Genomic DNA, 26764 nt, shown 5'->3' with positions numbered 1-26764 from the left:
TCATAATCATCAAATGAACTGAAATAAGAAACTTCAGTAAGTCTAATGACATTAAGTAGATTAACAAAAGAATTAGGATGCGGGGGGTCCGCTTAGGGAGGCAATTAACCTTTAAAGTTGTAGAATAAATCTTCTAATTTAGTCTTGAACTGTAAAAAGAAAACGCAGGCAGACCAATAGAATTAAGCAGATTTACAAGGAGAGGAATAGTTTAGGAAATAAGAAAAGGAAAGGAATGTGACAATTAATAGCTTTTAAACTTTTGGAGGTATTGTATTCCCCTGAGTTTGTTGTACTCGATTACTATATTATTCTCTCAATACGCGAAATCTCTTATATATGCGGCTAAAGCATTTGAGTTAACTTATTTCTTAGTGTTCAAGTACTTACATTTTTAAACAGCAGTCAATGTTAATCTATGAACTAAACCATACGTAAAATCGATCTTTCCTTATGTGGTATTGATGCATGTTTAACTTTTCGCGGCTGTCGGAATCAACGCGCCTACGTCTACGGAGCTTACGCAGAAGTGATTCGCAATGCAGTAGAGCTCACCAAAAGTTTTTTTTTTTTGAGCTTCTGAAGTAAAGAATTTGTTCGGTACGGTCGCGAAATCTTGAAATGATTGATACGTGCGGTAAAATAACTAAATTGAAACAAAGCTCAACAGTAAAATAAGTAGAATATTTAGGGAGGAAACCAAAATTAATCAACTTGCCAACATAGGCTATCACATTTATTTTGGTGGCACTCTTTAAGTGATAATAAGTTGTTGTTTTTTTCTCTACGGTTGTTTCGCGTGGCGTTCACAATTTGCGCGATTTTCGTATCTTACGTAATTTAGATGTTTAGCTATAAACGGTTTCACTGACTCGAGGTCGTTCCTTTAGCGGTGTTGGTACAGGTTAAACCTTTGCCGACTGTCGGATTCAACGCGCCTACGTGTACGGAGCTTACGCAGAAGTGATATGCTATTCGGTAGAGCTTGTCAAACGCTTTGAGCTCATAGAATTTGTTCGGTGCGGTCGCGAAATCTTGAAATGATTGATACGTTCTTTAAATTAACTAATTTGATACAAAGCTCAGTAGTAAATAAGTAGAATATCTAGGGAGGAAACCAAAATTAATCAACTTGCCAACATAGGCTATCACATTTATTTTGGTGGCACTCTTTAAATGATAATAAGCCTTTTTTTCTCGTTTCGGTTGTCTCGCACGGCTTTCGGAATTCGCGCGGTTTTCGTAACTTACATAATTTAGATATTTCGTTCGAAACGGATTTACTTATTCAATCGGTTTACTACGCGGATGTATCTGCGCGCACACGTCACAGCATTTTTTCTATAACTATCTTGAAACAATACATACGGAATCCAGTGTTCAAGCGGCCAAGCGGCTAGTCCTTCTGCTGTATTGTCAAAGATAGAAGCAAAATTTATTCAAATGGGTCAAGTCTTAAAAATTGAGCTGTCACGCAGCTCCAGCTTGATACCCAATAAAAAAAAAAAAAAAGTATGAAAGATATGACCAATTTGTGATTTTGATTTTTCTGAAAAATACATATTTTGTTGATAATTTACATTCAACTCTCTATTTCTCGATGCTCTTAACCTTTATATTTATCTCTATTTAGATGATTTGAAATGTCTTTTCAGAATCCAATGTATCAAGTTCTCTATATCTTGATATCCTTTATATTGATCTTCTAACCATGGCTATTTTTCTGCTCATTGAGTGAATGAATTTACCTCAAACTAATTAATTCAAAATCGGTTAAAATTCTCTATCTTCAATTGTTTTTACAACTTTTATAGAAACCGTTAACAAATAATACTTTAAAGTAAGAATCATTCAATCTTATTACCTTCTGATTCTACTTAAGTACCCTTAGCGGTCCTCATCCTCATTGTGACACCAATTTATATGTGTTTTAAAACTTCAAAATTGGCTTCATGGCAAGATTTTACAGATCTTTTATTTATTTATACAATAATCGGCATAAAAACATTACATTTATATAACCATCCAAATTTGTGAGGGTTTCAATATACCTATTGCAGTGGTTTGACAAACATAGCTTAACAAAAACCTTAATATTTTGGCTTGTGAAACTGCAAAGTGCAAGAAAATGTAGCAATAAAAAATAACCGCTATTTTTTTTTATAAAAATCAATTATAAAAAAACGCGATTTGTAAAACGGGGAAATTTGTTAAAGCTTGACCAGGAAAACCGAGAAAAAAGTGGAACTTCAAAATGGAAATTCACTTGCCAGCCTGGGATCATATTCTCAACCACTTTTAACTGGAGAACAACGAATTGAATATTACAAATCACTTAAATGAAGTCTAACTTATTAATTATCAAGGCATAAAAGTAACAAGGACTAAGATGTGTTCCTTTGATAGCTAAAAATCATTTTCTCCTGGTTTGAAGTTGTCAGGACTAGGGTTCGGTGGAATACCAGTAAAGCACCACGAAAGATAATCTACCAGCGTTATGGAGCGTTTCTCTCTTTATGTCGATATTGCAATCTAGTATGGAGTTTTGCTTTGCATACGGCATAAACATATAAACTGTTTGAACTCGAAGAGCTTGAAATAGGGCAACTTACCGTAGTCGCTTTTAGATGGCTTTGCTCTCACACATTCTGTTACTAAAATGATCTAAGAGAAAAATTATTTTCGTTGCGTTTGCCATAAAGGCAAAAACTGATCTAGTTCTAACTTTTGCTGATCGAAAATTATGGTTTATTTCTTCCTGAAAGATCATGACGTTTTTGTAGTTTTTCAACGCAATGCAATCGGGGACGCAACCATAATTTGTTGAGCAATATAAGGTGATATAAGTGATATAAGGGGCTCAGCCGCCTAGTGGCGACTGTTTTTGCTTACTGAGCAAAAGGTAGTGGGCTCTTCCATATTATAGAGTTGTGCATGTCGCGATGCAATCGAACGATCACATAACTTATCATAGTGAATCCTGAATTTCTATTCCCACTGACATTAACTTCCTTCCCAGGATAGATATGGAGATGCAGAGGCATTCTCGGTCTTTAGCAGCGACGTCTGTCAAACTAACAATCCTTCCCTTTCCCGATAACCGTAGGGACTTGGCTGGTGCCGTTATTGATCTTGATAGTACTGACTCACCGGAAATTGCACATTGAGAATAGATTGCGAATCCCAAGTCCGATTCATTTAGACATTTGTACAAGTTTCGTTGGATCTGGTTAATAGTGGAGTAGCAAGTACGAATTGTTTGGTCATCAATGCTCATAGTCATGCTCATTAGCCTTATATAAAAGAATTCGATTAATGGGCTTGTTGGTTATTTGGATAAGCATTCGGAGACTAAGTTGAAATTGCTTTGTTAAGCATTGGTTACTTAAAATTGCTAATATCGGTATTCATCCGTTTTTAATTCTATGTAAAGATATTTTATTTCGTCTTTCTTTCAACTTAACTGGAAGGTACCGCTTCGGGTTTGACTCGCATACACATTCAACCGTATTTTTACCTTCCGGATATTACTTTTTCTGTAACTCCATTCAAACCAAAATGGTATAATTTCCGTTTTAAATCCTCCACAATAGCGCCCGCATCGAATCGAATCTTTCCAATGGGACAAGTTTTCTAACCTCTAAACCGTCATCCACATTTCTTAACCCTTTATCGAAAAACTTTTCCACATTGTCTCCTTTAATTCGCCGCAAGAGTTTGACGGAAGTTTCCTTCTATTCTGCATGAACTGTGCCGCAGTGTCGTCGTTGGCATTTTACAGTAGCGTGCATAATTTTGAATAGCCTTTTTAGCATCGGCTCCGGGCTCCACCTGACTGACCGACTGGCTGCAGTCAGTAAATCGAATTTCCTTTGACTCTTTTGTCAAAAAAAAAAAAACGAAACGTTTTGTGTAGAGGCTAGCTATATGCGGAGAAGCGAAAATGGTCTTTGTGTGTGATTCACTTTCGGCCACATTATATAGCACATATTGCATGTTTTTTCTTTGCGCTATTTTTTATGTTCATTTCGTCGTTTGTAGCTCACCTGGTTCTCCGATCCGACACATTTTACCTTGACGGTTTTTTTTCGTTGGTTGTTTGGTGAAAATGAATTACTTTTTTTCATACATTTCTTCTGAATAAATGGAAAATGGTTCCTTGACCGACGCAACGTTACAGATATTTGATTAGGTGCATGTAATGAAAAGTGCAACTCAACAGTAAATAAATTCAATACCTTTAGTTAGCAGCTGTGGCAAGCTGATTTGCTTGGGTTTTGTTTTGTTCGAAACTTTCAATACCACTGTGATGCGACGTCCAAAATCGCGAGCCCGGTCGGCGACCATCCGTATCAATAATCAAGGTCGGAAACCATTCGTTTGATTTTGTAGTTGTGTATGTACAAGTGTATGCACTTGCTATAAGTTATAAGCACTACTGCAGCAGCTATAGACCTTAAAATAACATGGCTACCGCGGCCATAATGAAAAACATCTTGATGATGCAGATTTTTGAGCGGTGAGATATGGGATTGAAAGTTTAAAATGCTTTAATTTGTATGATTTCTCAAATAACGGTTTTATTATTATTTTCGATAATTTCACGGGTGATAAAAACTCAAGGGTCAATAGACGTATTATATCAAATATTTGAAATAAAAAAAAAAAGATAGTTCAGATAGGAAGCTTTCGATTTTTTATCCCCCACAGTAACAATCGAATTAATTTAATGTATTTAATTCGTAAAATATAGGCGTTTTAAAACTTCTCTCCGATACTCATATCATCAAGACGTTTTCCCAGATGACCGCGAAAGGCTTATCCGCTTTGTTTATGTCATTTCCCTTTTATTGACCTTCTGTATTTCGCGTGCACACTGTTGTTGTTTTGCCGTCGTTTCTGTTGATGTTATGATGGCTACCCGAGCAAAGTCTGAAATCAAATTGAAACCTAAATTTGATTTTATGATTTCGCTGATAATGATTGCTCAGGTTGTTGTCGTTTTGGTCGTTTTAACGGTTAAAATATCAAAATTGAGAGCAAACATATCTTCGTGTGACATCACATTGAAAACTATTTCTGCTATCAGTGAGAGCAAACTGAAAACCAAATTTGCTATCCATTTTTCCTGTTGATAACAAAACAAGTATTCAATTTGATGTTATGCTAAGGCAATGAAAACAAACCCGTAACAACATATTTTTAAAGAGCAAATGTACAGCAAAATGAAAACAAAATTTGGTATCAAATTTGTCAATGTGTAAACTGAAATCAAATTATGAATTCAGTTTGATGTTGATATCAAAACTTAATTTCAATTTGCTGTCATTTTGATGCTGGACTTTGCTCGGGTAGTCACTACTTTTTAACCACCAACGACCACCAACGAGTTGTCAAATCAATTTTTATTGTGTGCATTTGTGCTTTGGGACGATTCAAATATAACTGTCACACTTGGAAGGGATGGGGGAGGGGTCGTGTCGTAGAATTTAGGACAATACGTGTAATAGGTATTGGAAAAAGCGTGAAACAGGGGGGCACCAAAATCTAAAAATTTGTGGATGTCATATTCGAACCGTCCCTTCGCTAGCAAACTGTGAGCTATTGTGTGGGTGTAAAAGTATATCAGTAGATTACCGTAAGCTGTCAGTTTTAATCTCTTAACCACTGATAGCATGGCGGAGAAAGTTTTTCAAATAAATAAAGTAAGAAGATTTCAGCTTTTTGGCAAAAATATTGATTTTAGAAGCGAAAACAGAAAACAATATTTGGTGGCCAGTTTGGTAAAAATTAAAGCTATTAAGTGCATCATTTTTTTTTCTTAAAAGGTTCTAAGTTTGTGAAAATTAATATCCAACCAAAAAATTTCCAGGGTTATTTAGTTTTTCAATTTGAAATCAAATTTACTACGAAATTTTGTTCAGATTACTATGATATTAATCGCATAATAACCATGAAATTCAAGTCTGCAATATTATGGAATTCTTGCTAAGTTAACCAGAAAACTCTCCTCGTAATAGCAGGGCTAGTAGCGAATCACTTTTAAGTGACTTGGTCACTTTTTTCAAGCCAGTCACTAAAGTCACTTTTTCTTGTAATAAGTCACTATTTAAAACTTTTTCAAACGTGAATTTATTTCAAGATTGATCATTCTTCTGGATAGGCCTATATTTTGTTCTATTTTTTGAACAATTCGTCCTTGTTTTTTTTTTACGTTTAATCATTCTTCTCTATCTACAAGGTGTCCACTTATTTGGCTAAATAAAGTTCCCTGAAATTTTCAGGTTTTTTCATAACTTTGGCGGATAATTTCCAGGTTTATAATAATAATGCTATTTATGAAATGTGTTAAAAATATGTTTTTTAACGCAAATGTTTTTAAGACATGACAATCAGTTTTAAAGGAAAAGGTTTAGCTCAAATCCATTAAATGTTGAAGTTGAACACTTACTTAATTTTAGTAAGTCTAAGATCACAACATTTTTAATGTCTTGACGTTTCGTACTATCAAAAATGTGGAAATTTTAATGAAGTTCTATTGATCTCAGAAAAGCTAGATCTAGAGTTCTTTGGGGAAATCCAGAGATTTTAAGGGAAGTCCCCGAAACTTTAGCTCAGACTATTGAATTGGATTAAAATCGATAAACCGTGAGTTTGGACAAATTCTGGATAGTTTCATGAGGTGCTGAAATAAATTCGAGAACCCTTAAGATGTTCTGAGAGATTCAGTATAGACCCTTTAGAAAATTTATGAAAACTTCAGAAATATTTCAAGTACTTCACAGAAATCCAGAGAATTCCAGGGAAGTTTAAAGGTGTTTACGAGAATTCTATTTATTTTAAAGCAGAACTGAGATCTTCATTCGATTTGAGAGTTTTAGGGAAGCTCCGAGAACATAAAGACAGAGCAGAGAATTAAAGGGCAGTTCAAAAAATTTCAAGGAAATTGCAGAATCCGGAATTTTTGGAAACTTTGGTTTGTTCAGAGAAAATTTCTGGAACGCAATAAAAATTATATGAACATCCGGAAAATGTGAGAGTATTTCAAGGGGGTTATATCATGGGAATTTCAAAATCTATAGAAAATTCGAAAGTTTAGCTAAGTTGATTAGAAATCATCAACGAAGTTCCATTAATTAAAAAAAAAAACAAGAACTTCTAGCAAGCACCGATATTTTCAAGAAATTCCAGAAAACTTCTAAGAAATTTAGATATTTTTGATTGTTTCATTATACTCAGTGAAGTTCTGAGTACTCCAAGGACGATTAGATAACATCAGAAAAATCCCATTAACTTAAGAAAATTTGCAGCGACTTACAAGGAGTACCTTGGAATTATAGGATATTCCAAGAATTCTATAAGTTATCCGAAAACTTTAGACGCTTCAGGGAATTATTAATATATATCAGAAAATTTACTGGAACATATGATCAATTTAGAGAAATTAAGGCTAGCATAGAAATGGCAAAGTTCCGTGAGCGTTTATAAACTTTATAAAACTTAAGGGAAATTGTAGAACTTAAATGCAATTTAATCAAGTACAGTAATATGGTGGGTTCTTTAAAAAAAATACTAAGGCAGGGCAGTCTAGAGAATTTCAAGGAAATTGAGAAATATTTTGTGCAGTTTTAAAAACATCAGGAAACTCTAGACTATTGAAGGAATTATGAATTAATTTCAATGATTTGAACTTCAGACAAATCTTGAGAACTTCAGTGAAAATCATAGAACTATATTAATTAATTCGCTGCGGAGCGGAAGTTCCTGAAATTTCAGAACAACTTCGAAAATTTCACAGAAGTACAGAGATCTTCAGAAACATTTCGAGAACTTCATAAAAGTCTATGTAACCTAAGGGAAGATCCGAGAACTTCAGGAACTTTTATGAATATTTCGGGAGCATCTCAAATAAGTTAAGTTAAGCTCCAAAAACAAAGGGAATTTCAGTTCAATTACTTTCACTAAATTAGCGGGAAATTTCAAGAAGTGCCCAGATTTTCAGAGAACCTTAGAGCTGTTAAGAAAATTATTGAGTTTTTAACATAAGTCCAAAAGTTCATGCAAGCTTAAACATTTTTAGAACAGTTCAATTACATTCATGGTAATACAACAAGGTTCATGAGAACTGCAAACACTTCAGAAAATTTCGAGAACTGCGAGAAAGATATTCCAGAGCAGGGAAATTACATACATTTTAAAAAAGTTTCTAGAAATTCAGTGAATTGTTAACACTTTAGAGAAGATTCATGATCGTTTGAAAAATTGTGGAAACTTTAGGAAGTCCGAAAAAAGTTTAGAGAAGTTAAAAGAAATTATGAGAAGTATTGTGAACTTTAGGTTATTTTCTCAAACTACAAAAGAACTTCCTGGCAGTTTAATCAAATTCAGGAATATTTAGATTTTTTTCCCAGAACTTCCGTGTAATGAGGTCGTTAGAAATTATAATAAAATTCCATGAGCCTTAAAACTGTGCAAGGGATTTGACTCCAGATTCTTGAAAATTTCTTGAAGTATTATAACTTTTCGGATCAGAATTTATAAATTTGTGTATTTGTTTCTGAAGATTAATTCATTCTGGATCTATAAAGTTCAATGTGTGAATGAAAATAACTAGGAATATTAAAAAAAAAATATTTTAAAATGCATTCTTAGTAAGAAAATTATTAAATTTCATGAGTAATGATAGGATTTCCTGAGAATTCCCGGTTTTTCAGTTTTTTTTTCCAGGCAGTAGACACTTGGAGGTTTAGTCATAGACTTTCTATTGAATCTTTCGCTTTAAAGATTCCTATCGTACATATTTAAGTGTTTTTGAGATTCTAATTGAATAAGTCTAAAACATCAAACATTCATTTGGTATGCCAATCAGAACGACCAATTTTCTTCCCTTTGGTCACTTTTTAGTCACTTTTTACAACTATAAGTCACTATTTGGTCACTTATTTCTTCAATATGGTCACTAAAATCACTATTTTTGACAGCATTCATAATAGCTCGGGAATAATCTTTGGAATTAATTCCTGATAGGGGAAATGGCTCTAATGTTGGCCTATGGATCTAAGATTGAGCCCATCGCAAAAAATCTGCTATTTTTCAATTTTATCTAGATGAACGCGTCATTGGGACGGTGCTTATGGAATTTTTTGGTTTCTATTAAAAATGTAGTCGATTGCTGATATTATGTATGGGCCCAAATTAGGGACATTTAGGCCGACATTACATTCATTTCCCCTATTTTCTCAAATACAATAGTCCCCTATAGTTTTCCTCAGCACAGACTTAGTCCAAGATTTGAAATCTGTAATCTTCAATAGTTTTAAATCTGAAGAACCGTACAGCTCCATTTTATGCATGTCAGCACCTGCCCAGTTCACACCGGGGCTACTTCAACCAGTTAAAATTCAATTATTAACTCCCATTCTTCAACGGAATAACGATGTTATCCATCTACCTAATAGCTACGTAAGTTCACATAAAGGTGTTGCTCGAAGTCATAATACATGAAGCATAAAAAAGAACTCGAGCAGTTCTGTTGCTTGATTCATCCGTCACTAAAACGATAATAAACTCAACAACCGTTCTAGTGCTTTGCACATGCCGCCGTAAACTCATAACAACTTTGGCGGTAGCGCATAGGTGGATCACAACGAACAAATGAGTTGCGTTCGTTGGCCAGTTGGTAGTCGCATAAATAGAACCAACATGAATAATACATCTTCTTCTCGGGTGATTTCAAGATTCGGCGTGTAGTGAACGACGGTGTTCAATCAACATTTGCAGGGAAGCAGCAAACATTACGCCCACACTGTGATGCCTTGTTAGATTTCTTAGAATCCTATAATATTGTTCGAATGCCGCGAAAAAATGAATGAACATTTGCATGACAAAACCAAGAGAAATTGGTCCGTATTTTGTATAATTAAGCAACCAGTTTACGTTCCCAGAAAACGATTTGAGAGCTTAAGCTCGCAATTCCCGTTGTAGCTTTAATTGCAACATATAAACCACGTGTTTTTGGAACAACCAAAGTGGATTAGATCAAAGTATTTGGAAAAGTAACGTTCACGTCGTCTACCAGCACAACATGCAGATAGTAAAGCAGTATTAGCCTAGTTGCGATTATATCTTGCTCCCGGTGTGCGATAAATAAACAGAATCCGTATCCTAGGCATTATAGCCTTAGGGCACACAAAGGAAATTTAAAATTACTAGTGCGAGTAAACAGTCCGAACTCGCATAATGGAATCGTTCCGAACATACTGCTGAGAGAAAGCAAACATAGCATACACCCCCCCCGTTGATCTGTTTGTCCGCACGCGCCTAGTTCTATGGATGATGGTTATTAGGAAAAGTCGGATCTTCTAAACAAACAAATAAATCACCGGATGTGGATATGAGACGCGACACCGCTTAGTACAGTAGTGTCGACTTTGAAAGCGGCTCGCAGGCTTTTTCAAACTGCGTTCCACCTACTGGTTTCATCCATGGATTGGGATTGAGCATTCCAAGACAAATCTTTTAGAAAGAACCAATATTTTGTGCGAACCACTTTGATTTGGATGAAACTTGTCACCAGTGCTGTAAGATACTGGTCTAGAATTGAATTCCACTTCCGACACTAATATTCGTAGTAAGCATGATATCAGGCACTAGGAGTTTGACATTACTATCCATAAGAATATCACTAAGGAAAATTTGAAAATCTTACTTTTATCTAAAAACAGACACCTTTTTTTGTATATCCGCTGCATTGTTTTAATATTACTGAATTTTCGAGTACCGATCGATTATCTGGCGTACATAAGAACAATTTGCGGTGTGAACTGATGCTGACATCAGGTGGCTAGTGAAATTCAGTATTTTTTAGGTATTTATATTGATATTTTGCAGCACTGATGGTCACACGTCTTCGGTATGAGTGAACATGTAATTTATACTGATCAAAAACCATTTAAATTCAAAAACAATTCAAAAAGACGTGTGCTTTCACACATCTTTAAAAAAATACAATTTAACAAATAAAATCATTAATCGAAAACCGTTCATGGTATCGGAGTTGTGTCTAAGCAAAAATTGTAAATCATCAATTGAGCTCTATACCAGGGAGCAACCCTACTAGGAATCATGAAAAATCGGGAAAGAGTCAAGATTTTGTTTTCACCAGAAAAATGACAAACCGGGAAAACTTTGTGAATATGGAAAAATCATCTGGAAGATCGTCTTGCATAACAATATTTGAAATCAGATTATTTGATACATTTGTATTTATTTGTATTTGTATTTATTGTATAAATCCATCTGACATCGTGGTCTTAATGAATAAAACTTAACTAAAAAAAAACTTTAACACGTTGTACAGAAAAAAACAAAATCATTCTGGTCGATTCCGTAGGCGGTTTCGAAAGACGTTGGTAGAGATATTGAAGTCAAACAAGCTGTAACTGTCTTGGAGTCTTCGACTTATCGAATCGATGGGATTGTTGGATCCGTACTGTGTTCGTCTCGTTGGTTGGCTCAATAGCTGTCTAGATCGCAGCACTCGTTGAGGGGCGTAGATGTTGAGCTGACTCAGCAATGCAGGGCAGTCTATTTCGGAGCGTAAAATTTTGGCTCCTAAGATAGCTTGGGTGAACTTGCGTCTATCCACTAGCGGTTCAATACCAAGCAGCGCACAGCGGTGCTCGTAGGGTGGTAGTCGTAATGAGTCGGTCCATGGCAAGCCTCGTAGAGCACATCTCAGAAATTTCCGCTGCACTGATTCGATTCGTGAAATCCACACAGCATCGTACGGAGACCAGACGGCAGAAGCAAATTCAAGAATTGATCTAACTAGCGAGCAATACAGAGATCGCAAACACAGAGGGTCATCAAATTCGTTCGCTATCTTGAGAATAAATCTAAGTTGACGATTTGCTTTATCAACTATTTCCGAATAGTGCATTTTGAATGTGAGTTGATAATCCAGTACCACACCCAAGTCTTTAACATGATCAACCCGATTCAGTAGCCATTGATAGTATAGTCATGTAGGATAGGATTTCTCGTTCTTCGAAAGGATATGATACAGCTTTTGGACACACTGACTGCAAGATGATTCAGTGCACACCAACTAACAAACAAATCTAGCTGTTGTTGCAATTGACGGCAATCATTGGTGCTCCTAACAACCAGGTAGATTTTCAAATCGTCTGCGTAGAACATTAGGCAGCAATTCAGAAGAACGTGGGACACATCATTGAAGAACAACGCGAATAACAGCGGCCCCAAGTTGCTCCCTTGCGGCACCCCACATCGAGGAATGAAAGGTGCAGACACGGCTGATCCAATTTTCACGAACAATTCACGGTCAGTCAAATATGATCTCAGCCAACTACAAATTCTCGAAGATGCTCCTAGTCGCTCCAGCTTAGCCAACAGAATATCGTGATTAACTGAGTCGAACCCAGCCTTTATGTCAGTGTATATGCTGTCGATTTGACCTCCTTGCTCCATTTCGCTGATGCAAAACGACGTGTATTCACACAGATTAGTGATAACTGAACGTTGCGGAAAAAATCCATGCTGAGATGTTGAAATGTACGTTTTACAGGCCTGGAACATAACATCATTGAAAATTATCTCAAAGCATTTGGATCCGGCAGGCAACAAAGTTATTCCACGGTAGTTCGACACATCCACTTTACTGCCTTTCTTGAAGATAGGCTGCATGTATGACATCTTCCAAGCGATTGGAAACTGCTGGCTTCGAAGAGAGAGGTTGAATATAGCTTGCAGAGGTGTAATCAACATGCCACTACATTTTTTCAATATGCACGCAATAATACCGTCCGGTCCAGGTGATACAGATGATTTCAGCTTCTTCAGTGCATTCTCCACCATCGTCTGATTAACATCGAAAATATCAATGTCGAATGCGTCCACGGGCTTGTCGCAGTTTCAACATCCGGTGGAGACGCAGTTGATGCCTCAAAAACACTCGCAAATCGTACAGCAAATAGTTCGCATTTGGCTTCTGCGGTGGAGGCAGATTGATCTTCCATGTGCATGGTAGATGGAAGGCCGCTTTCATTTCGCTTAGTGTTTACAAAATTCCAGAACTGTTTAGGATTTCTTCGCAGATTGTCCTGAACACGTCTTACGTATCTGCCGTACAAGTAACGATTCTAACTCCGATAGTTGCGACTAGCTCGTGCAAACGCCAGTTTGGTGATGCCATTTTTACGTGCCGAGAAGCGTTTAAGCATCTTAGATCGAATACGTCGAAGGTACTGTAAGCGAGAATTGGACCAAGCAGGTTTTCTCCGAGGTCTTGACAACGGAACACAGAATGTGAAGCAATCGCGCAGTATACTGTTGAAGCACCTAACAGCATCATCTACGTTGCTACACCGACAAACAGTAGACCAATCAACTTGAGAAAGCATAGAGTTGAGTGCGTCATAATCAACTTTACTAAAGTCACGATCATGTTCATCGACGTTCTCAACAAATGGAAAGATTGCTGAACAATACACCGTGAAAACAAGAGCTGGATGATGAGTATCGATATCCACAACCGACTCCAGGGCCTCATCAACTGAACTGCAATCTGTCATGCAGTCATTCGAAAATATCAAATCAAGCGTTCTGTCGAAGTGATTGCGTATCATATTTCGTTGTCTCAACCCTCCAAAAGCAAGGCTGTCTAGAAGAACAGAAGACATGTAGAGGAAATGGCTCTAATGTTGGTCTATGGATCTAAGATTGGGCCCATCGCTAAAAAATCTGCTATTTATCAATTTTATCGAGATGAACGCGTCATTGCGACGGTACTAATGGATATTTTTGATCGCTATTGAAAACTTAATCGATTGCTGAATTTATGTATGGGCCCAAATTAGGGGCATTTAGGTCGACATTACATCCATTTCCCATAACTAATTGATTTTTAAATAAACTAAGTTTCAAAAAGTAGCGCACGGCGTCGACTTGCTATCATTTGTTGTCTGTTAACCGCGCACGATGAAGGAGTACCGCGACTGCCAAACTGATACTTTCGCGGCACGCAGGTCAGGAGTTCGTGTTTTCTGATGAGAAACTCTTTGTCTTCCAACAGCCGCACAATGTCCAAAATGATCGGCTGTGGGCGCCGACGTTAGCCAGCATCCATCCCCCCGTCGCAAATAAACATCCCGCGATTCCAGAGCGCCGCGTCGGTGATGGTTTAGGGGGGGGGGGGGGGGGCGTATCCAGGCGTGGGAAGCTCCCACTGGTGTTTATCGAGAAAAGCGTGAAAATCAACGCCGCGCACTATAAGACCGAGGTTGTGGCCCGGCACTTCGGGACCTCTACGGGAAGGATCATTACGTCTTTCAACAGGACGGCGCACCGGCCCACACGGCGAATATCGTCCAAGCGTGGTGTCGGGAGACTTTGATTGATTTTCTCGATAAGACTTTGTGGCCTCCCAGCTCCCCTGAACTTTTATGTATGGTCGTACATGCTGGCCAAGCAGAGCGAACATCAGGTGAGCACTATGGGCCAATTTAAGAAGCTCATTTCCAAGATCTGGGACGAAATGCCGATGGACCAGGTGCGTGCCGCGTGCGATTCTTTTGAGAAACGTCTCAAGCTCGTCATACTGCACAAAGGGGGGGGGGGGGGGGAGGGGTGATCTTTTCTGTTGGGAACCGCCTTTCTAGATGTTGAACGTTAGAAAAAAGTTTAAAAAAGTCCAAACCACGAAAATTTTCTAAATTCTTGAGCTTACAATTTTGTTTTTTTAATACAAGATTTTTATACTTTTGGAAGAATTATTTTGTTGGAAAAAAAATCTGAGCAATAAAATCCCCAAAAATTCTAGACTTTGAAAATTTTCGAGTATCTGAGTTAAGAATTTTGTTTTGTTTTTGTAATATGAATTATTATTTTCTCCTAGGGCAGTGCTTTGTAAATTGTGAATTTATGACGCACTAACATTGTCTTGCATTCTCTCAATTGCTCCATGTTTTTTTTTATTGAATCAATGTACATGTTTTTATTAGTATCATCTTGTGTTCTACCAAGTTGTTAGCTCCCCATCGGTGTACCCCCATGTCTGTCTTTTTCATCAGTATGTCGCTAGGTTCGAGATCAAGAGCACATTGCTCTCCAAACCTTTAGTTCTCAATCCCTACCCTGTCATCCATTTGTTACAATTTGTTACCCCTTACCTCGAGATAGCCGCGAGTAATCGGACCCCGCTTTACTAACGTTAGTTTTAAGTAATTTTGTGATCTAAACAATGAATATCGGCTCCGAAAAGCTACGGCAACTGATCCTGGAAAAATAAACGCATTTAAAAAATAAATAGATGTTCATGTTTAGGTCTCACGGCATTCAGCCTAATTAACAAAGGCAAATAAATCTCGAGTAACAAATTTAAAGGGCCTATCCGCTTTTGTAAATATAACTTTTTATTTTCCTCTGTTGCAATTTGATCTATTGTAGTATATCCCGTGTCCTTAGTTTAGTGCATGTCATATTACTCCATCACTATTGAGAAATGATGAAGTATTCGATTTTTTTTTTTACAGTTGTCATTCTTGCATTTATCGCAAGGTTCCAACTCTAATTGAAAGGTCTTGCTATTTATACCCTTCGGAGTGTTGAAACACCCTCCAAACACACGCGCCTTTGTCAGTCACAATTGGATTGCTTAGCAACAAAATTAAGGAATCACACCGATAATGACCATGCATCAGAACCATAGTCTTAACCACTTCAAACTAGAGAACAACGAATAGAAGATTAGGAACCACATAGATGAAGACTAACTACCGAATTTTTTCCTTGTTTCAAAATCATCCTCGGTGGAAAAAGCCGAGTCTTGTCACTATCAACAAGGCATAAAAAGTAACAAGGACTAAGATGTGTTCCTTTGATTACTGAAAAATCCTGTTCCCCTAGTTTGACGTAGTCGGGACTAGAAATCGGTGGTAGATCTTACATCCCGTAACGTACCACGGAAACGTGATCTACCCATGAACAACATTCATCTCCAATATCGGCTCTACACTCGTGCTAAATTTCCATATACAAGTACCCCAGATAACCCGATAAACAAACCTTATAATACAGTAATGAATACAACGCCTGAATTCCGTTTGAACTCGATCTTTGTTCACCAAGAGTTATGATTACACATTCCTTCCCAACCTCGGCACTACTGACGCTATTCGATTGATTGATCCATCGTGGTTGCATCCCATGCCCCAGTAGCTCCATTGAACAACAACAACAAAGTGGAACATCACAAACGCAGCTTGCAAAACTTCCAAACTCGGAAGAAGTGCTAACAAGTTAAACAATAACCAAGTAGTACGCCGCATGAAACAAATCACTGATTTCGAACTATTGCTTTCTTTCGGTAACTTCTCCTTACTTGTATGCATAGTACCGTAGGGTTGCTTTTGGTATGGTACACAATCAAGCTTTCGAAATAGGCGTTAAATTGTTGTGTTTAAAATCGCACCTATGGACCCGGCGTTTCCAATGTTTGCTGTATAATTAGTGCCATAATGTTCGCTGTTATGGCCAACGGCCTGGAAACAATCTGACTTGTATTCATAATATAATTGCAGTTTTCACCTCGTTGTTTTCCTCAAATTTCGAACAGCGTATTTTAGTTTGGCTGTAAATCGGCATATGCTTGTTTCGATGAAGTACAACAGTGGGTAAGTGAGCCCAGACCGACTTTCGTTATCAAAATTTGACCTCGTATCGTGTATCCCATTTTATAGACAGCGCTGAGATAAAGAAAGAGAGACGAATAATGGTTCAATTTGTAAACATCCATCAGTCCAGCTTTGGAAGCACGTTGAATAGAGATTTCCATTTTTTTTGGGTTATTAATAAAAAATGTTGTTAGATGCTGCTGGTGATTTTTAAATCACCATGTCAATAAACACATTTCAGTAGAATTTGAACATCCCTCCCTTCACCCATCTCATCGTTGATCTTCCGGCGCTTCGATGATTCGAACTTTGAAGTTTTACAAATTTGATTAATAGCTCCCGTTCGCTATAATTCACACTTGGTTCAAAACAGATCGGTTTCTTCTCGTCTTCGACAGAGCCCTCGTTTACGTTTGCTTTTGCGCTGTCCGACTGTTGTTGGTTGGTTGAAGCAGGTTAAATGTTCAAGGTTTCAATCATTCTACATGTGCGTAACATCACCGACGACGGTCAAAAGTGAAAACGGTTCAATGCTGACGCAATGAAGGCCTACTATGGACAAAAGGGGTGCGACCGCTTATCAATACGCATTTTCCGTTTGTTTTTAAAAAGTTGGGAACACGGGGGAATTCTTGAGATAAAGCAGTTTTTGGGCTGCTGGTACATGAGTGCTAGTAAATGGAACTGATAAAGGCGAATAAAACGTTTGCAAAATATCGAGATTAGCTGCTAACCTTAAGCTTTTTAAGTACTTGTGGCTTGCTATTTTGTCTGTCGGCCCGAGAAGTTATTATCTTATCAGTAGAGGCAAGCCTGGAGCCACCGTAGACGGTGGTTTTATAAGTACTTACATTAAATAAACAGACTCAACTGCTGGCGTCACTTTGGGGTTTCCAAATTGAGACCTTTGAGAAATTTCAGGTCTTTTATTTTTGCAATAATATCACCTAACGCATGAAAACATTTACGTAATATTTTGAGCATATTGAACAGTGCTAATCAACTTTTAAAAGTTTCCGGATTTCGTGTCTTTACGGTACCAGTGATTACCAAAATGCTCGTGGGCCATACTAGAGGTAGATGGATATTAAATGTTTAATGTGTGTGTGTGTATGTGTGTGTGTATGTGTGTGTGTATGTGTGTGTGTATGTGTGTGTGTATGTGTGTGTGTATGTGTGTGTGTATGTGTGTGTGTATGTGTGTGTGTATGTGTGTGTGTATGTGTGTGTGTATGTGTGTGTGTATGTGTGTGTGTATGTGTGTGTGTATGTGTGTGTGTATGTGTGTGTGTATGTGTGTGTGTATGTGTGTGTATGTGTGTGTGTATGTGTGTGTGTATGTGTGTGTGTATGTGTGTGTGTATGTGTGTGTGTATGTGTGTGTGTATGTGTGTGTGTATGTGTATGTGTGTGTGTGTGTGTGTGTGTGTGTGTGTGTGTGTGTGTGTGTGTGTGTGTGTGTGTGTGTGTGTGTGTGTGTGTGTGTGTGTGTGTGTGTGTGTGTGTGTGTGTGTGTATGTGTGTGTGTGTGTGTGTGTGTGTGTGTGTGTGTGTGTGTGTGTGTGTGTGTGTGTGTGTGTGTGTGTGTGTGTGTGTGTGTGTGTGTGTGTGTGTGTGTGTGTGTGTGTGTGTGTGTGTGTGTGTGTGTGTGTGTGTGTGTGTGTGTGTGTGTGTGTGTGTTTGTGTTTGTGTGTAAATAGTCACTTTAACACATTTTAGGGAGACGTCCATATATCACGTGGATAGAAAAGGCAACCGACTTATAATATCTTAGGCGCCAACGCAAACCACTATCGGTAAGAAGAGAATTTCCCCTACCCGATGATGCAGCCGATAGTAGTAGTAGTTAAGTATGTGGAACATTGTCAGAAAAATGATTGGGAGGGATTTAGGGATTATTGATGGTTATGATTACATTAATATACTTTGAATGCAATGTTGCTTCTAATGAAAAGGGTGTCCATCCAACCGGGAAAACCGGGAAATCCGGGAAAAAACCGGGAATTCGGATTTACCGGGAAAAATGCGGGAAAACCCAAATTGATCCGGGAAAGATCATATATACTCATCCCAAGTAACAATTTTGATTTTATATTAGTCTTGTAGGCCATAATTTGGTCTTGAAGAATTCTTTAAACCTTTAAACTTGTAATGTTACTTGGAATCAATAAACTTTATAGCACATACATCATTATATTCTCTTGCTTACAACTTTCATATTATTCTTTTTTCTCACTCGCAATCTGTTCGCGCCCGGATCAAGGGGTGATTTTGTCGTTGTTCCAACTACGATAGCTAAATTTATAGAATTTCATATGGTGTCATTGGAATGCATATGGTGTCATTGCTTAAAATCTTTTGCCACAGTTTTCCGAGTGAAGTAGTTCTAGTATAAAGGCTGAGCGAGACAGATCCTGTTACGAAGCTACTTCAAGATAGAGAAGCAGATTCATGCCGTCTCAAACTCCTTGCAAAGTCCGATCATACTTAGCATGCAAATGTTCGACACCGGACATAGAGATAAATTAAACATTAATTTCTGCACTTTGTGCTAACCAGATACCAAGATTAGGACATCTTTGAATACCGAGGCTAGTCTGTAAAACATAAAGATCTGAATCCATACCTCTCACTCCAAAATCATGAGTTCAAATCTCACCCGGATAAAGCACGAATGATCCGAGAGTGTGAAAATTTCTATAAATAAAAAATACTTTCTTTGAAATTTTGCTAAGCATTCTCAAATTATCCTCTTGGAATCCTGTTAAGATTCTTTTAAGATTATTTCAAAAATCATCATTGCATTTATCTTCTCAATTCCAATCCCCAATTGAGAATAACATATTTTGATTTTACGACATATTACATACTGTATTCTTTAGGGTCAACATAAATAATAATCTATGCTTCAAGTAAGGATTTGGATTTTATCATGCGATAAAACTGGTGATGGTACTTGGGGTATTTTACCATATTTAATTGTTTCAATTTAACTGGGAAAAGTCCACTGGAAAAAACCGAAAAAAAAGGTTTCGAAAAAAATAAAGTCTGGTTCCGATATCTCTTTGTCATCTTGAAAGTTTTCCAAGCCTAAGATGTTGAAAAACGGTCTAGGAAACTTTCCAAGCGATTGAGATTTTTTTAAAGACCTGAATTTCGATAAATCTTTGAGGCCGGAAGCTTTAGTATCTGCAAACATCGAAAAATCATGTAGAAGCCATCGTTCACATTGCAAAAATTGGGCGACTACGATAGGCTGGGCATGTCGTAAGAATGTCGCACGACGACGTAGTGGAAATGGTTCTCGAAAGCGCCCCAATAGGAACAAGAAGAAGAGGCGCACAGCGGGCAAGGTGGATCGACCAAGTAGAAGGCGACCTGCGGACCCTTCGCAGACTACAAGGCTGGCGAAGTCTGGCCATGGATCGAGTAGAGTGGATACGACTTCTTCGGACAGCAGAGGACAACAAGGCCTTAGCCTGATTGCAAGCCATAAAATTGATCCAAGAACAAAAAACCGTGGAACTGTGATATTATAATGAATTTGGAGTCTTAACATAAACATGGAACCGAATGACCATGGGACAGTCCTCCGGAAGATCCGTAAAAATGGTCCATCCATGATACTGTTTCTAGAGCTCCGTAGTTTTGTCGAAAACACTTCTAACTGTGATATATGAAAGAATTTAGGGTCGAGACATCAACATGAACCTGGATGGCCATTGGAACGTCCTCCAGAAGATCCTGATCATCCGTAAAAGTGGATCATCGATGAAACTGTGAAAAAACCGTGGTTGTTTTTTCGAAAACTCTTGGAACTGCGATTTAAGATAGAATTTAGGGTCGTGACATAAATATGGATCCGGAACTTCCGTAAATTTATCATATTGTGAAACTGATCCTAGAGCTCTGCAGTTCTTTTTTAAACACTGTGATATAAGAAACCTCTGGATCACTTTTACGGATGTTCCGTATCTTCCAGAGGACGGTCCCATACCCATCAAGGTCCATGTTTATGTCACGACCCCAAATTCATGCTATCATCTCAGTTCTTAGTGTTTTTTCAAAAACTGTGGACCTTTAGGATCATTTTCATTGATTGACCACTTTCACGGATGTTCCGGATCTTCCGGAGGATGGTCCTATGGACATCCAGGTTCATGTTTATGTCACAACCCCAAATTCTTTCTATCATCACAGTTCCTAATGTTTAAAAAAAACGCGTAGCTCTAGGATCAGTTTCATGGATTGATCACTTTTACGGATGTTCCGGATCATCCGGAGGACGGTTCTATGGACATCCAGGTTCATGTTTATGTCACAAGCCCAAATTCTTTCTATCATCACAGTTCCTAATGTTTATAAAAAAAAACGCGGATCAGGATCGTGGATTTACTACTTTTACGGATGTTCCGGATCTTCCGGAGGACGGTCCCATGGCCATCTGGGTCCATGACCCAAATTCATTCTTATATCACAGGTCCTAATGTTAAAAAAAAACACGGAGCTCTAGGATCAGTTTCATGGATTGTCCACTTTTACGGATGTTCCGGATCTTCCGGAGAACGGTCCCATGGCCATCCAGGTACATATTTATGTCACGACCCCAAATAATCCAGGTACATATTTATGTCACGACCCCAAATATTTGTTTATATCACAGTTCCTAATGTTTTCAAAAAAACCGCAGAGCTCTAGGATCAGGATCATGGATTGACCATTTTTACGGATGTTCCGGATTTTTCGAGGACCGTTCCGTTGTCTCCAGGATCCATATATAGGAACCATGACTGTATTCTGGCTAATTGTGAACATTTGTGCCCATTAATCTAAATTACAGATCTTGCGCCACTTGCAAATCCCTACAAACACACCTTTCAAAAAAACGTGTAACAACTCTTTTCGCTTTTTAAAAAAGTAGACGACTCTATTTTCAAGTTTTTCAAAATCATCTAGAAACCCTAGGAATTCTAAAGGTACGACAATTTTTGAAATTCATTAAGAAATGGCTAAGTTGTGCCATTGCAAACTTGCCGTTACACGTTTTTCGGAGGCTTCGTAGTCGGCGTAAAGTTTTTTACCCACCGTATTCGGAGTGTTAATAAAGGAAATAATGATACGATCCAGAACACTTGTCTAGGTTCCAGAGATATGAAAATTTGTTTATGTTTCAAATTGATTGTCTTAAAATTGACGAATTTGTCCAAGACGTTGAACATTTTTCTCTGCGCCTCAATTTTTTTTCAATTTCAAGATTTCCCAATAAATTTCTATTTTCAAGCTTTCACATCCCGAAATTCAACCAATTCGCGATCTGAATCTAAATTTAACTTATTCAACAGTTTGTTTCCAAAAAATCGTGGCAGAAAAATGAGTACTGTTTGAAGAAATGGAGGTTACAAATTAACCTATTGATTATCCAATTAATACTGATTTTATGAAAACAAATTTATAAGATGCTTCAACCATTTGTTTTATTTAAAAAAAAGCTTGTAAAATGCTCATGGTAGTTTGGGAATTTATAATATTTGTTAAAGCGGATCGAATTTAACGAAAGATTAGATCCATATCTTTAATATCTTTCCGATCAACAAATGTCACTATTCGTCACTTTTTTATTGTTTTAGAGTCACTATTTGGTCATTTTTTTCTTTATTGTAGTCAATACTATTGTATAAAATACCCACGTCTGCTGACAAAATTTTATCATTATCTCTAAAGGGTTATTTTTGAACGCCTTTTTTTGTTTAAGGTAGAGTTTTTTTTAATAACCGGGAAAAAACCGGGAATTGAAAAAATAAATTTGAATGGACACCCTGAATGAACTACCTGCATTTGTATACGTTCACATCGACCTTTAGATTCATCCATGTCACTTCGTCGTGTGGATGTGGCCCTCGTAGTAATATCTACCCTCACAGTGTGTAATTATTCCAAATAATCTTATGTTTGAACTCAAGGGCCCCCTCAACTTTTGGGGCTAACGGAATTCAGAATTTGAAACGTTAAAAAACAACAATAACCTCAGAAACTCTTTCAGAAGTACTTGTACAATTTTCCTCATTCCAAATTCAAAGATTATTATTATTATTTAGCTTTATTTAGGAGGCTTTCAGCCTTAGGCTGGTTCGCCTCCAAGCCAAATTCAAAGATTTTTTTTAAAGAAATCGCAAGTTCCAGAAGTCCTAGAAATCCTGAAGTTGCAAGAGTTTCTAGTGTGTCGTGATTATGTTTAGTCCGGATGAAAATGGTCAAGATTTATTCGAAAACATTTGTAGTTATGATTTGAATCCCTGTAAACTAGGCCTAGCCCCTCAACTCGGATACTAAATCCTTTCCGGAAATCCGGAAACAAACCACTTAGTAATGAGATGAATCGAGTACATTTCTTGCTCCATTTTAATGAAAATCTAATGCGAAATTTGTGTTTCGTTCCATTTTTTTTCCTGTGTTTTGTGGCAGAGTTCGCTGGAGGGATGTTTCTTGGTTTTTGGAACGCTTTTTGTTCAATTTACTGAGTGAATTTTCTACAAAAATGAAAATAATTGTGTTTTGAGTAACAGTGACCCAGAATGATTTGGAACAATCAACCCGAAATCTTATTTCATGGACTATTTTCGAGAGACCATATTCATTGTTGGGTCTAAGATGGGGACAGTATGCTTTAGGATTAATATCCCGAATTATTCATCTTTACGAATAGTCGACCGCCATTCCGCTAACAATCCAATTTCATTACTTCATTATGATGGCTACCAAGCCTTTGGGAATTTTTAATTATTAGAGATTTGAATAGATTTTTCTCCTTTACTTTACTTAAATCTTTGTAGTGGTAATTTTTATACGATAGATGGAGTAGATGAAAGCATAGAGTTGATAGTTCCGTTAGAGTACGGCAGTGTGAAGATTGTATATAGATATTAGCATAGCGAACTAGGACAACTTTTAAGGAAGGTACAAATCGGTTTTTTCATCTCTCTTTACCAAACTCCCCCTTTGGAGAGGGATGGTGAGGGGTGTGTCCCCCCCGCCACCACTGGCAAAAAGAGATGAACCTACCCCACCCGTGTCCCCTCGAGATCGTCAAGTCGACGATGACAGGAGCACATATCGTGGTAGGGGTAAACAATAGTTGCAATTTCCAAACCTACGACTGGATGCCTTCCTTCAAATAACAATTGAAGTGCGGTAAAAATCGGTAGAACTGTTTCAAACACACAGTTGGTACTTGAACGGGTCGGTTTTCATCTCTTTTTGCCAGTGGTGGCGGGGGGGGGGGGACACCCCTCACCATCCCTCTCCAAAGGGGGAGTTTGGTAAAGAGAGATGAAAAAACCGATTTGTACCTTCCTTAAAAGTTGTCCTAGTTCGCTATTCTAATATCTATATACAATCTTCACACTGCCGTACTCTAACGGAACTATCAACTCTATGCTTTCATCTACTCCATCTATCGTATAAAAATTACCACTACAGTCTGTTATTTGAAATTAGCATCTTCAACTATGTAAATCGTTGACTTCACGTAGAAGTAATACTAAAAACATATAGTCAAAGTTAAATCTTTGGTTATTATTAGTTAGGTAGGTTCTGATCATCTGGTTACGCCCAAAGCTACAAACTTATTCGAATAATCTAAGGAAAATATTAATCAGAGTTTACAATTTTGAATTGCAGAGCACACGCAAATTAAATACATTGGAGACGTGTTACCAAAATCGAATGGAAATTGTATTTCCTCAGTGCCAAGTAATCAAGCTCCAGCAGTTAGCTTCTAAGTCGTAGAGGTTAAGTTTAAGGCTTTTTTTTTAATTTTAAGGAATACACTCATCCTAATTTTGTGAGGGTATTTGAGTTGTAAATTCAATATTTTTTCTATGGCGCAGATTTGACATCCTGGCGTGGATGACCAAATGTCGTGGCGCGCATTTTGCGGATTCAAAATTGGGATTTCTGTAACAACCCTGCGAGTGTAAATTTTGTTTATGTTTTACTTTACTGCCATGAAATATGAAGGGCACATTCCAGTTTCATTTATTCTCAAATTCTCTTCCGGTAAAGACGTAAATGTATAATGCCAATATACGCCTCACACAGCGTTGCTCGACCTTAACTGGGTCGTCTATATTCATCATCATCACTTACCCCTGCAATTTTCGGCAATTGTGATACTATAAATAACCACTGATTATCCTATCGTCTTTCGCGACTATCCTACAAAGGTTCATTCCCAGCCAAGTGCGTAAGCCGTCCAAATATTCCGATAAACACCTCCAGTAGTTGATTCACATAGCATCGCTAATTGGTAGCTTGTTTGCACTAACACTCATTTTTTTTCTCTTTTCCTTCTTTTTCCGTTTCAGTTGAGCGAATTTTCGCATCTGCAGGCGAACGACAATAGTATTCGCAAGTTTATCGAGTCGTCATAATCATCAAGATCGTCCGCGGCCCGTGGCACTTGAATAAAATTAAAAACAATCGACAGACTGACGGATTTTTCGATGTTGGATTGAAAAGTGAAACAAAAGCAGGGACAGACTAGCGCACGCGACAACGAAGCAATAATAATGTATATCGATTAGCACAGAATCAGCAGAGCGCTAGTCTGCGACCAGTGAAGTCGGAGGAAGGTTGTCTATATGCCGATAGAGAACGACACGATGGATTGTGACCACATTCAAGTTCGCGTTCCATCGTTGTCGTCGCACCGCAGGTGAATCACTGTAATTAGAAATTTAATGAAGATAAGAAAAGCAATGTTGTGATTCAGTTTTTATTACTACGATTTAGTGATTGTGTGTGTGTGAAATGATAATTACGCAAATTTGTGGCCTCGATAATTTAGTACCGGGAGCTGTTGAGTGGTGGCGTCTACAGTTGTGGTAGAGAGCGTGCTCGGAAAAGTTGTCGAAGAAGTTAAGAGGCTAAGATTTTCCGGAGAAGAAACGACGGCGAAAGAGTGATATTGAGGAAAAGCTGTTGCGATTTACGTGCAAATTGGCACATTCTGCCAAGGGTGAAAACGAAGCAAGTTTCGCTTTGATAGAGCTTAAAGTTTTCCGAAGGGCGAAAGTGTTGTGAAATAATTGCGTCGGAGTGAATGACACTGATAGGGCCCGGTGCCCCAGGAATGGCATTTATGATGAAGAAGAAAAAGTATAAGTTTACGGTTGAACTGCACCTGGAGGAGCTGGTGGAGGTGCCGTTTGTGAATGCGGTGCTGTTTGCGAAGATACGACTGCTGGACGGTGGATCCTTCCAGGAACACAGCAATAGGTAGGTGCTATATGTTGGTTTATTTGACATCTGTTGAAACAATGAAGGCTTCGGCTTTAGCAGTTTCCGTTCAAGTGTAATGGAGTTAATATATTTAAGCGTATGAGGATTATTATCAGCGAGAATGGTGATTCTGTGACTGTGGAGTTAAAAACTAACAGAAGTAATTACATACTGACTGAAAAATGAACTCTTTAAAAAATTCTTTAAATACATTTGTTCATTTTGTTGTTATTCATCTGACTCTGTTATTCATTAAGACTACAATGAAAACTAGAAACCCAAAATTTTTGAAAACATAGAACATTGTAGAAAGTGATAGTTTTTAAAAGAACCGTTGTTAAAAGTTTCTTCGATGAACCTAGCCTACTAGTTTTCGAGGTTTTGAAATATTGGATGATTCCAATTAATACATCTAAAAATTCTTGCATACAACCGAAGACAAATATCAAGAAGACTGGCAACTCTTTCATTTTCTCAAACGTCCGGTATGAGACAGGCAGAAACGCGTCATCTGCCGCTCAAAGGTAAATGCTTCGAACGAATTGGATAGCAAAGGTTCCATCCTCAGAATAAAGGTTTGTGTATTTGCTCATTTTTCTAAGCATGAGTTCCATCTTTGCTCAAGCGCTGTGTATGTCACTTGGATTCAGGCAAAGTTGCCAGTCTTCTTGATATGTTGTCTTCGATAAAACCGTAATGATTACATACCATTCGAAAGGGAAACGTCAGGGCTTTCATTTTCCTGCTACCAATCTAAAGCACGCCATTTGAAAAGTCAGACTTTTTTTTAT

At 37.7% G+C, this 26764-nt stretch overlaps 1 protein-coding gene across 3 annotated transcripts in view; it reads left to right on the top strand.

The window, feature by feature from the left end:
- LOC135710352 (uncharacterized) overlaps window positions 1-26764 on the top strand; it is a 210672-nt gene that overhangs the window by 59941 nt on the left and 123967 nt on the right. For all 3 annotated transcript variants that reach the window (XM_065232891.1, XM_065232892.1, XM_065232890.1), the window contains exon 2: window positions 25058-25970. In XM_065232891.1, coding sequence (XP_065088963.1) covers window positions 25795-25970 — 176 coding nt within the window. In that variant the 5' untranslated portion in view covers window positions 25058-25794. The remainder of the gene's footprint in view (window positions 1-25057; window positions 25971-26764) is intronic.

The sequence above is a fragment of the Ochlerotatus camptorhynchus genome, unplaced genomic scaffold (assembly GCF_037179485.1).
Source record: "Ochlerotatus camptorhynchus isolate MF236.1 unplaced genomic scaffold, CSIRO-AGI_Acam_v1.1 ptg000379l, whole genome shotgun sequence".
Lineage (NCBI taxonomy): Eukaryota > Metazoa > Arthropoda > Insecta > Diptera > Culicidae > Ochlerotatus > Ochlerotatus camptorhynchus.
Note: the sequence above shows the minus strand (reverse complement) of the source record. Positions and strands in the feature narration are given on the sequence as shown.